Below are 13,635 nucleotides of genomic sequence, written 5' to 3'. Positions count from 1 at the left end.
AAGCATTTTGCACTTATCTCCTAAGTCCATGCTTTCTGAAGTATAATGAAGCAGGGCATTGTTGCTTTTCAAAGCTCTAGACTTCTATTATTGTTATATGGCCCTTTCTAGACCTCTAATTCCCTAGGCAGCATTGTGTGTGTGAATTTACAAGGGGTTTAAAAAATTCAAAGAAAGGCTTCGGTATCTTTCAGTTCCCTTTTCTCTCATGGACATGTGTGTGTTCCCTTATTCTTCATTTAACAGGGCAATATTCTTAAAATATCACTAATACAACTGTGGTTGACATAATTTGCAATAGATCAAAAGATGCTGAGCGCTGAGGTTTACCTTCCCTTTATGGGACGGAAATAAACAAGCGGTGTCAATAAGTTTCAAGTGGCAGTTCAGGGTCATCTAGAGAAGAGCCAGAGTGTTGACAAGCATCATCTACACAATGGAAATCCCTACCACCTTTGTTTCTTCTTCAAAATGGATCTCCAAGGACTCAGATAGTTTCCTTTTCAAACTGGTCTTTTAGAAAGGCTTCTCCCCGATTGTCCAGGAGTTTCCCGGCTCCTTCTCTTCCCCTCTATTTTCCTCCTCTCATCAAGTCCACCCTCAGTTCTGCTCTATCGTCATCTGCCTCTCACTTCTTTCTTTTTCACTTGCTTTGTTTTTCTATTTGCTTTCTGCTGGTTTTCTTCCAGAGTGGGGCATTCTGTCTAAGACCTCAAAGCAAGACTGTAATACAGAGTAAGGAGAAGAAATGGAGATTTGATTAGCAAGCTTCTACTGAGCTCATTTCATGGGTTCTTATCAAGTACACTTGGCACTCCAGAAAGCTAAAGCAACAGGCAAAGAGGTACAGAATTTACTCGTATCAGATGAATCAAGAAGACTGGAAACTCTGACTTGATAAGAAATAAAGCTGAAATTTTATACTCTGATGGAAACAGGTTACAAAGAAAGATGCTTCAGAAGGAGCAGTTCGGTACAGTACATGAAAAAGGGTGTTTTTATAGCCAGCCTGCAGCAGACCCTAACTGGGATTTTTGTCAGATTTTATAACTCAGGCAGAGTCAGGTTAGCAAGTAATCAGAAGAGACCTTTGGGGAAAACACCAGCGATACTGTAGGTAGTGGGGCTGTGATTTATTTGCTACACGTATCAGACGTGAACCAGGGCCTTAGGAAAGGGCTCAGAAAGCACCATCTCATTAACAGCACAGAGATCTACATTCTCAGTAAGAGTTACCTTAACATCACCATTACCTATGATCACAAAAGAATTTGCTTTTACTATTTGAAAGGGGAAGAATGCCATCCTGAATGTCCTGGCCAAATCCCAACTTCATAATTACTATCTATTGAATGAATACTACTATTAGCTTGAATAATTACTACATACCAAACTCCTACTCAGGCATTTCCTGAAAATAAACCTTCCTTGTATGGCTACGGTCACTTTTGTGAGACTGAACAGAAAGGAAGCTTTCTATGCACAGAGGTACAGGTTTGCCCACTATCAGAAAGGAGGCTGTTCCTGGGAAACCTTTTGTAAGCCCAAAGGGCAAAATTGAAGAAGCGACTACTAATCACATAAGAAAAAGTTCTCAGACCCCAAATTCTTCCTACCACATCACAGGAAATCACACACAAACCCTACTGTGGCACGCCCGTACAATGGCCACAGCACAGCCCGCTGCTGGGGTGCCGGGTTGCTGAGTGTAGTCTCAGGAAGGAGCTGAGCAACGTCATGCTCAGGCTGTGTGCTGCCTCTGCATTTTGCTTTCGGTCTTTTCGGACGGAAGTAAAATCCTCCAGGTTTCTTTAGGTTAGCAAAAGCAGGTACTAAAGTAAGCCTTTCATAAAAGCAAAGTGATGCAAATAAACCCTCAAAAAGTGAAGTATGTCTACAGTGGAGAGGTTCAGCAGCAACACAACATTAAACTGACTCGGCCTCTTTTTGGGAATGGGGAAGGGGGCTGGGAGTGAGTACAAGTCACCCAAGGGAGTATTGATAGACTACGCTGCCATCTATCAGGGAGGCTCACTCTGCCAGCACTTACCAACCGGAGCCTAATGTTCATCTAAGAACTACTATCAGAATCAAAGTGAGTTCATTATTCATATACTCATTGATTCACAAGTGTATGGAGTAGCTACAGTTACTACTGAGTCAATATCTATTCATGGAAATCCCATGTGTGTCAGAGGTGAACTGTGTCCCACGAGGTTTGCAATGGCTGATTTTTTTTAGGGGGGTAGGGGGGTAAATTGATCCAAGTTCACCAAAGGGGCTATACTGGAGAACAAGAGACAGATGAGGTTCCTGCCCTTAAGGCAGCTTATCTTATGATAGAGAGATAAGCAGCAACAAAGTGAATCAATAAAGGAGTTCATATGCTGACATAGTATCATAAGTATAAGTTCATACACAAAGGATACAGAGTTGGGCGAAACAGTAATTCAGAAATGTTTTTAACTTGCAGAAGCGGCTGGGTAAGGTGTTTCTAAGATGATACCATATAAACTGACCCCTTAAAGGGTAACCTGCAGTCAAGTGTGGAAGAAGTGCATTTTACCAGGAAATGGTAAGTGCAGAGATCTTGGAGGGGCCTACGCTTGGTGCCAGGAACAAAAGAAGGCCAGTGTGGCTAGTAAATAAGGGATCCATTTAAAAGGGCCTGCCAGCCTAAGTAAGGAATTGGGTTTTGCTGAATGGGGGACATGAATTTGAAGGTTAACTATCCCTCCACCCTTAGGAGAGACTCATATGCAGCTTCCCAAAGGCCCAACTCAAATCATGGTCCAGATCTCGGCTAATCTACAAACAAATCAACAGGTTTGGCAGGAAGTGGAAGGTCTTCCAAAATTCAGAATATCAGGCCACAAATTGATCCCTCTGAATGAGAATTTCTGTTTTCTCCTGACGATGCCATCTATTACCTCCATATGTTATTAGGTACCATTGAGTCGGTTCTTACCCATAGCGGGCCTTCTTTACACTGAGTTGTAATCCATACTGAAGGGCGGCAATTCTTGATCTTCATTAGCAAGTGCTTTAAGTCTTCCTCATTTTCAGAAAGTAAGGTTGTGTCATCTGCATCACCGTTTTAAAAAGACTTCTCCCAATCCTGTTGCTGCCTTCCTCTTCATAGAATGCAGCTCTCTGATGATCTGCTCAGCACACAGACTGAATCAGTACGATGAGAGGATACAACCTGACACACACCTTTCCTGATTTTGAACCCTTGTTCTTTCGCACAACTGCCTCTAGATCCATGGACAAGTTCTGCAGAAGCACAATCTGTGTTCTGGAATTCACATTCTTTTCAAGACTAGGTTTTTGTGACTCACACAGTTGAATAAATGCTTTTGCATCGCCAATAAAACACAAGAAACATCTTTCTGTTGTTCTCTGCTTTCAGCCAAGATACATCTAACATAAGCAATGAAATCACTTGTTTCATGTCCTCTTCTGAATTCAGCCTGATCCTCTGGCAGTTCCCTACTATATTGCTGAAACCGCTGTTAGATGATGTTCAGAGAGATTTTACTTGCATGTGTGATCAGTGATACTGCTGTATAGTTCAGGCATTCTGTTGTCCCCTTTCTTTGGAAGGGGTTCAACTATGGATCTCTTCCAGTCAGCTGACGAAGTAGCTAGCTGTCTTCCAAATATCGTGCCATCTACAAGTGAGTGCTTCCAGGGCTTCATCAGCTTGTTGAAACATTTCAGTTGGTGTGTCATCAATTCCTGGAGTCTTGTTTTAGGCTGATGTATCCAGTGCAACTCGAATGTCTCCCTTCAGCACCAGTGGTTCTTGTCCACGTGCTACCTCCTGAAATAGTGGAATGTAGACTAGTTCTTTCGGATACAGCGATTATGTACTCTTTCCATTTTCTCTTGATGCTTCCTGTATCCGTAGAATCTTTCACAATTGCAACTTGATGCTTGAATTTATTATTCTATTCTTTCAGTTTCAGATATGCTGTGTTTTCCCCTTTTGGTTTTCTAACTCTAGTTATTTGCACATTTCATTATAATATTTGGTTTTGTTTTCTAGAGCTGCCTTTTGAAATTTTCTGTTCAGCTCTTTACCTTCATCCTTTCTTCCATTTGCTTTAGATACTTATATGAATAAGAGCAAATTTCAGCGTCTCTTCTGACATCACTTTGATCTTTTCTTTCTTTCCTTTTTAACAACATGTTTCTTTCTTCATGTACGATGTTCCTGATAACCTCCCACAGATCATCAGGTCTTGTCATTAGTGTTCAATGTGTCCAAGCTGTTTCTGTGATGTTCTCAATACTCAGGTGGGATAGACTCAAGGTTGTATTTTGGCTCCAGTAGGCTTGTTTTAATTTTCTTCAGCTTCAATCTGAACTTATATCTGCGCAATTGTTGAGTCTGTTCCATAGTCAGATCCTGACTTTGTTTTAGCTACTCATATTGGGCTACTCCACTACTCCATCATCTCTTCCTACATATGTAGTCAATTTGGTTTCTGAATATTCCATCGGTAGAAGTCCATGTGTACAGACAGTTGCCTTTTGTGCTGTTGAGAAATGGTATTCACTCTGAACCACTCATTGGTCTTGAAAATTTTTATCAAGTGACAAAAAGGAAAAATGCTTTGTTTCTATCATCAAGTCTACTTTCCAAAGATTATTCCTTGTTTCCAACTTTCACAACCTGTAATGTTCATTAAAAATATCTAACTCTAATAACTAAGTCTACTTCATTCTTTATTTTGTCTACTTCATTCTTATTACTCTTCTCATCACTTATAATTTCAAATGTTTACCTGATAACATTTTTTGGAAAACTTTTGGACTACAAAATCATCCCGCATCCACACTTCATCTAGATTCACTAAATACATTTAGACAGTTAACATTTTTTTCTCTCTCTTAATTTCTCCTGAACTACTTCAAAGCAAGTACAGACATTATATGTAACCCGAGAAGCCTCATCATATGCTATGAGCAAAGATTATTATTTTGGTCCAGAATCCACTGAATATATCACACAGTACATTTGGTTTTCATGTTTCCTCTTTAGTCTCCCAACCCCCTCTCAACCTCCTGGACTCATTTTTGCTCTTGATGTACTGACACTGACATATAAGAGCCCAGGCCAGTTATTCTGTAGAATGTTTTAAATATGGATTTGTGTCCTCAGGATTAGATTCAGGTTTAAGATTTTTCAAGATAATATTACATAGATAAATATGCTTTCTTTTAACTCTCTTCATAGTTTGTGTTTTATGTTCTCCAGTAAAGTATCAAAAAATTGTATAAAAGATTTCCCAAAGAATGCAGTATAATCTCTGTATTTACCATATTATCAACAAATAAATGAAAAACTCAAAAGTAGAGCTGACACTGCTTCTAAGGATGGCAAACTGTGTATCAGTAGTTTTATTCTAGACTAAAAACACGTGAGCTACTCCTCCACAATTTTTCATATAAATAATTAAGTTTGTAGACAGTTGCGGACACTGCCATGTGCTGCATGTACAAAATATGTCCATGAAGACCTAAAGCTAAGAGTGGAGGACCAAGCAGGCTAAACTGTGGCGGCTGGAAGGATGAAAGAATCAATACTGCAGTCTTCTATTATATCCCAAAATATTCAGTGAGTAAGCTGGGCTTTAAATGGAAACTTCGGACAATAGCAGAGTTAATAAAAGTCCTATCTTCAAAATCTTATCTTCAGTTGAACAGATATTGATTAGAACTGTTTCCCAGAGAAAAATAAACAGCAAAATAGAATTCCGATTTAAGCAATAAAACAGCTGAAAACCGTGCGCAATAACAACAAAATAATGGTATTAAAATAAAGGTGTGTTATATAAGATGGGATTTGAAACCTATTTTCAAGGCACTTAAATTAGTTTTAGAAGTGTACATTGAGATGACGCTCACTCAATTGAGGCTGGCCTAAAAATGCGACGAGGAAGCAGTACATGAGACTTACTTGAAGAATTGCTTCCATTTAGAACAAGAGATCTGGGAATAATTTAGGTATGATACCAAACCACACATTGTCACTGAATTGATTCTGACACACAGCCACCCTCTGAGAACAGCGTAGAACGACTCTCTATATAGGTTTTCTATGCTGTACAGGACGGGGTAGTGTTTTGTTGTTGTGCACAGGGTCGGAACAGACTTAACAGCAACTTACAACAAAAAGTTACCTTTACGGAAGCTGACTGTCACATTTTTCTCTCATGGCATGGCTACTGGGTCTGAACTGCTGCCTTTTGGGTAAGCAGCTGAGCACTTGAACCACTGTACCACTAGGGCTCCTTAGATGTGGTACATGAGATAGTCTGGGTATATAAGCCATTCTTAAACACAAGCTGACAATTTAAAATACATGAACAAATGATTACGACCAGTCCTCTCCCTTGCTCCCAAACTTACAACAAACATGCTTTAAGTTTTGTTCAGTGTGTGAGGTAGTTATGTGGCAACCTGGCCGATAAACACATGTGGGGTTAATTGAAAGGCGGAGGGATAAATGGCTCGATGAGCCTCACCTTTCGAGTTCTCGGGTCTCTTGCTTTCTGAAGGTCAGGCCAGGGTGCAGCTGCCTTAGCCAGTTCCCTGCTTTAGCTGGCAAGGCTTACTTCCTGCAAGACATCCCTGAGGAGAAGCCACATGGACTTTAACATTGATGCAGCCCTGGGTGCTGGAGCACCTGTGTGGAGACCCCAGCCAGCACTGAGATGTTTACATATTCACTGACTCAGCTTTCTTCCTGCAGTTGGCAACACTGTGTGTTTTGTGAGATCAAGGAGAACTTTGTGGATTGGTGTTGGACATATGGGTTAATGTTGGACTTGTGGGCTTGGGCAGCACGGGGTTGGGATGTTCTCTTGATGTGCACTTAACCTTTATATAAAACTCTCTCTTATAGATGAGTTTCTTTACATTTGCTTCTCTAAAGTCCCCAGACTAATACAGTGCGTAATCCAAATATTTTTAAGATATAATTTGTGCTTTTTTCCCTCTGGTTTTTGCTGTTTTTAACAACAACAACACAAAAAACTACTAAAAGAAGATAGACTGCTACGCGGAGCCTATAAATGTATCTGGTGAGCTTCTGAAGATTTATATTTCAAGCAAAAACAAAAAGGGCTGATGTCACTGTCAGACACAGTCATAGTTGGTTGTCAGACAATTTCACAATGCTGGACACAAAACTTTCCTGGAAATTGAACCCAGAGGGTGACTTTATTTCTCTAAAAAAATATGGCGTAAGACATTTGAAATCATTATGTGAACATTAGATATGTTCTTTTTAAACCAAGATACATTTTTAAAAGTAATAATGTCAGCAGATTTAAAACCTCCTAAATACTGTATAAAAACTGAGTACTTATCGCGTTTGCCCTTGAGACGTACAATATTACCTAATGAACAGTTTTTATGACCCACTTAGCTAAATAAGCTCATGTTTCTTCTCACTTACAGAAGAGTTATTTGACTTTGTAGATGGATGTAGATTTTTGTACTACAAAATTCACTATACCGAATCCTGCAGAGAACAAATAATTATATGGACAAATGATATACAAATACCACTAAATTTTACAGACACTTTCTAACAAGAGAGCCAGCATTAGCTCTGTGTATCAGTATTAATTATCTTGCCTCGATATGTGCCATATAATGTATTCTGTCATAATAAAACAAGTTCACCTATTTCTAAATACAGGTAATGCCTACCTTATAATGGGGTTCCCATCTATCTTAAGGTGGTTCTGAAATAAGTTGAGATTTTTTTTTAGATTTCATTATTATTGCCTTTCATTGCCAACATCTTTTTAAACCTGATTTATGTGTCTTTGGGGGCTGGAAACATTATATATAAACATCTGCCAATAAACACCTGAGAACGATACATAAGCAAATTACATGACGTAACACTGTCTGTAGAACACAGTACTAAAACAAAACACTGTATACTATTGATGAGAAGAAAACACACACGCACACGCACACACACACAAAACAACAACAAAAAAAACCCTGATTGTCCTAAGTAAGGTTCACTGTAACTTAAATATACAGTAAAGCAGGGACCACCGGGAGACAAGTACTATTCTAATGACAGAACATCACAAATTCTTTTCTAATAAGGCTATTCTAATAAGTTATTTAAGGAGCCCTGGTCTAGCAGTGGCTGTAAAGAGTTACAGTGTGGGAAAGTCACAAGGACAGTTCTAGACTGTCCTATAAAGTTGCTATGAGTCGGCATCAACTTGATGGCATTGAGTTTGGTTTAGTTTGCTTTGGATGGGCTTAATAGCCCAATATACCTGGTGGTATAGTGGGTTACACAATTGGCTGCTAACCACAAGGTCAGAGGTAAACCTTGTTGCTACTTAGGAGAAAAATAAGGGTTTCGGCTCCAGTAATAAATTGCAGTCTCAGAACGCCCCATGGGCTGTTTTAATGTCCTATAATGTCTCTCTGAGTTGGAATTTTCTCAACAGCATTATAAACACAGTATTTGATTCTAAGCTGAATTGTCACGCTTATATTTCCTTTTCAGGAGGCCCGATTCCCATCCTCTTTACTGTTCATAGACAGGACTTTATAATTACAGTCAACTCCAAGCGATGGAGAAATGTATGCTTCTAGTGTCATAGAGATGATAGATGTGACTTCATAAGAGTTTCTCCACTTTTCTTGAAACCATTTTATTAAATTATCATCTAACATATACAAGAATTTGTAAGACAAATTATATGAAAAAATATACACCAAAATTCCAGTTCTCTCAGAGTTTATAGCTAATAATTATATAAATTACCAGGGAAAGATAAAATAAGACTTAGGATGCTAGCTCCAAAATTGATCTCTATAGAGTACAGGTATTTATCAAATAAATGTTTCTCTTATGAACTGAGATAATGTAGTGATTTTTATTTTGGGGTATTTTGCCAAAAGTATTTCGCATTTCTAAATGGTATCACATCAAAGAACATCAATATTAAAGCCAAGCCATTCGTGACTTCATTTATGTGACAAAAATGTGAATAGATATTCTGTGTAAGACAATGTGCCAAATAGTTTGAAGATGTAAAGTTATCAAAACTTGGTTGGTCCCTTCCACGAGGCTTCATTGGAATGTGCATAAAACCAAACCAAACCAAACTCTCTGGATTTGATTCCAACTCATAGCATCCCCTTATAGTCAAAGCGGAACTGTGCTCCATAGGGTTTTTCAATAGATGGCTTTTCAAAAATAGGATCACCTTTATTCAGAGGCCTTCCTAGGTAAGCTCGAACCCCCAACCTTGCACTAGCCAACAAGCCTAACTGTTTGCACAACTAACCCAAAGTTTCTAACGTAAGTATACCTCTCTCGTTGAGGAACATTTGAGTGGGATAATATCAACAAGTATTTGTGCATTCCTTAAATGGTGTTTACCTGGTCTTGCAGTGACATCACAGGATTATTTTTGGTAGTGTTGATGTGAAGGACGTGGTATTTATTCTTTGCACACAAGTCATAGGCAATATTGGTAAAAGAGGTGCTTGCAGTTTTGGGGACTCTGTTATAAATGATGACCATGTCCTCTTCTTCATCTAAAGCTGCGTCTTGCCGAGGGCCATCCATTGTATGTCGCTGTTCAATTTCTCGTACTTCGTGTCTTGCAATAGCCCTCTCTGCAAAGAAAAACAGATGCGAGTTAAGTTTTCTGTAAGAGTATAGGAAGTTAGGTGCCCCGGTGCAGCTAAACACCAAGTCCGTAGTTCAAACCCACTACCCACAGTACGGAAGAAAGGTGAAGCCACTGCTCCCTCAAAGATTTATAGCTTCGAAAATTCTAAGAGGGTCACGATGAGCTAAAACTAATTTGATGATAGGAAATTTTATTTATGAGGAAATTAAAAACACTGAACTCTGAACCATCATAATGAAAAATACAAAAGAAATGAACAACAAGGATACAAGGCTAAGATACGTAAAAATATTGATAAAGAGTTTACATTTTCCAGATGAGCAATCTAACTGATTGTAAAATAGCTAGCCTGGAAAATAATTTTCTTTTTCAAGGACCGGGTGTGGGGAGTTGGAGTACTGTTTTGAGGATCAAACATTCAGAATTACCTTTGAAGGGTAACACACAAGCACACCAAAACAAAATAACAAAGTTGTTATGTTTAGCATATCACAGAGAGCAGTGTGCAATTCAAAAGTCAATTTACATTCTGAAAGCATTTTCACAGCTTGAATTAATTCTCAAACACACAAAGACAGATCATATGGAATATTAAACATCACGGTGAAAAAATGCACTTAGGAAATAAACTATTCATAATTCAAAGAAACAGTTTTGAACTTTAGTATTTAACATTTAGTTCAGCTCAGCTCTGGTTTATATGCACTGTGGTAGGACAGTGCATATAAATACTTGTGGGATTTCAGGTAACGAGGTATAAACAACACTCCATCTTTCTTTTTGTTGTTAGGTTACTGGTAGGGTCCACCCATGTTTCTGCCGTAAATCTATCTCAAGGTTCCTCTATCTAAATTACTTTCTACCCTAGTATGCAGTTTTTAAAGCAGTTGTATTTTGCTACTCCTAGCCCCTTACCTAATGTAAACTTCAGCCGCATTTTCCCCACAGAATGCAAAAGAAATAAGATACATAGAAGAAACGAAGGGGAAACCGCTAGCAATATTACAAATTACACTGAACAAAAACAGTCTATCACGTGTTTTAGATCTAGAAGTGGCAGTTACACAACATTGTGAATATACTAAATCACTGGATGGTTCACTTTAAAATGTTAATTCAATGTTATGGACTTTCTCCTCTAGAGAAAAAAATCTGAAAGGTGAAGTATTCTAAAATATAAGTATCATAAACAGTGGGCTCATTTTAGTTACAACATTAAACCAATCCTAGGAGGCACTGTTATCCCCACTTGGATGAGGAAATGAAATTGCCACGGCATTAAACCGTCACCAGCTGGGTAATGAGGCTAGGGTACCACCCCAGGTCTAAATCCAGTCTGTGCTCCACACCATTCTGGTTGTCTGAGATTTACTGTATTTCTCTCTCAGGATGTGGAGCGTCCTAGTTAAACGTGGCATGACATTCTACAGGTGCAAGAGGTTAATGCTCTCAGCTCTAATCGAAAGGTGGGACGTTTGGGTCTACCCAGTGGAAACGCAGAAAAAAGGCCTGATAATTAGCTTTTTGAAAAATCAATCATTAAAACCGTGTGGAGCACAGATGTAATCTGACACGCTTGAACAGTAAGGAGCCAGAATCAATTCGACAGCATCAAGTTAGTTATTACAGAAGTACACTTTGGGGGTGAACTATCTATTCGCAAAATATAAAACATCATAATTAAAAATCAGAGGTCAGCTGACATCGATTTTACCTATTTTAACCTTCAGAAACTGAAATATAAACTGAGCTCTGAAAGGGTGAGGGCAGCTTTTGAAACGTAGACAGTTAATGGAGGAAGGTGTGAAAGCTTGGGGAATGGCAGAAAGTTGATATGCAACAAATGCCTTTGTAAATTAGAATCTGAAATCGTTTAACAATAGTGTAAAGGAGCTGCAAAAACACGAGTGGCACATTCAGATGCACTGATGGGCACCTCATTATCACAGTAACAACTGCTTCCACTTGTGGGCCTGTTCTGTGGACTTCATTTAATGCTTGCAATAATTCCGTAATATTATGCTAAACTCACATTAAACACAAAATTGTTAAGGATTAAGTCAGAATTTAAACTCCCATCTCTGATGGCAAAACTTACTTAGTCCTAACTAAATAATTAACTTTCTTAAGTCATGGGAAGGAATAAGTTAAAAAAAAAATCTGGAACCCTTCAGGATCAGTGGTGATAGTGGCGATACCGGGAGGGTGAGGGAGAAAGGGGAACAGATGACAAGGTCTACATGTAGCCTCCTCCCTGGGGAGATGGACAGCGGAGAACTGGGTGAGGGAGACCGGATGATGTAAGATATGACAAAATAATGGTTATTTGTAAGTTATCAAGGGTTCGGGAGAGTGGGAGGGGGGAAGGAGGGGGTAAAACGAGGAGCTGATAGAAAGCAGTAGAATGCAGGTGTTTTGAGAATGATGATGGCAACATATGTACGTATGTGCTGGACACAAATGATGTATGCACGGATTGTGAAAAGAGTTGTATGAGACCTAATAAAATGTTTTAAAATAATCTATATGCAATTGCATAGGAATATTGTGTGTTAAATCTGGCATATTTTCAGAGGAACACAAAGAAAAGAACTAGAATGTATCAAAAAAATGGGAATGAACTAGATGGGCCATACCACGGAACAGTACAGACAATCGAGTATTTGAAAAAGAAAGGATGCAAAAAGAATAAAAAATATCTAGAAATGCGTGGTAGTTACATAATCTGGTGTCAATTTGAGGATTGAGAGTACAGGGGTGGAGTCCAGACTGTCAATCAGGATATATCCAATGAGGCCTCTGGGTGGGCATGGCCTTCCCCTAAAGATTCTGGGAATTCCTGGATTTCCTTCTTGGAAGGTGGGAGAGATTCATTCTCTATCAGCTTACTCTCTGCGAGACAGTCCTGAGGAGAAGCCACATGGACCTACCCTGATGCAGCCAGAGCCCTGAGAGATGGAGAAGTTATGTAGAAACCTGGATCCACAAGACCTTCCACCCACTGGCCTGTCATTTTCCTGCATTCAGCGTCACTGCATGTGTTTCATGAGTCTGAAGAGGATCTTATAGATTGGTATCAGACATATGGGCTATTATCAGACTTATAGATTTGATCTGGACCAGGCTGGGATGTTTTCTCAATATTCAATTGCTATTGTATATAAACCTCTTTCTTATATGCATGTTAATGAATTTGTTTCTCTAGTCCATTCAGACTGGCACAAAATGCTTAAAAGGATATTGTGAAAAGGAGGCTTCCTTTCTGTAGACTGCATCAGGAAGCCAAGTACACTGTGGATCAGGAAAGAAAAGCCTCTCCAATAATTTAGAAGTGCACAATATAGACAACAGTTTAGAGAAGTGGTTCTCAACCCTCCTAGTGGCACGACTGTTTAATATAGTTCCTCATGTTGTGGTGACCCCCAACCATAAAATTATTTTCGTTGCTACTTCATAACTGTAAGTTTGCTACAATTATGAATCGGGTGAACCCTGAGAAAGGGTCGTTTGATCCCCAAAGGGGTCGCGCCCCACAGGTTGAGGACCACTGGTTTAGTGGATGCTATCAAGCTCTCACGATACAGAGGTAAAGGAAGATCCACCAAGGGATTGTGCCTAATGAAATTCTGCTCTCCTGAGCACAAAAACCAGGTGGCTTCTGAGGTTCCGAACGACTAGATACCTAGATAAAATGCTGAAGGCTTTCATACGTTTTTCCTCTACAGTGTAGATATGTCTGTTCAGGACTCTTCCCAGCTGAGGAACAAAAACGTAGGAGAAAGAACTACCGATGGAAGCACCCAGGTGACAACTGGGTGGGGAAGGGAGCGGAATGTTTACATGGCCGCCCATAATCCTAGTTGACTCACTCACACCCAGATAAAGAACATCTCTGATTATGGCAGCAAGAATTCAAGTAATTGGGAAGTTCCATACTGTA

The 13,635-nt window shown here is 39.3% G+C and overlaps 1 protein-coding gene across 2 annotated transcripts in view; it reads right to left on the bottom strand.

The window, feature by feature from the left end:
- HS2ST1 (heparan sulfate 2-O-sulfotransferase 1) overlaps positions 1-13,635 on the bottom strand; it is a 176,764-nt gene that overhangs the window by 47,054 nt on the left and 116,075 nt on the right. For both annotated transcript variants that reach the window (XM_075558019.1, XM_075558026.1), the window contains exon 2: positions 9,440-9,678. In XM_075558019.1, the coding sequence (XP_075414134.1) occupies positions 9,440-9,678 (239 nt within the window). The remainder of the gene's footprint in view (positions 1-9,439; positions 9,679-13,635) is intronic.

This window comes from Tenrec ecaudatus, chromosome 1 (assembly GCF_050624435.1).
Source record: "Tenrec ecaudatus isolate mTenEca1 chromosome 1, mTenEca1.hap1, whole genome shotgun sequence".
In the NCBI taxonomy this organism is placed as follows: Eukaryota; Metazoa; Chordata; class Mammalia; order Afrosoricida; family Tenrecidae; genus Tenrec; species Tenrec ecaudatus.
This window is presented reverse-complemented; position numbering and strand designations above follow the sequence as displayed.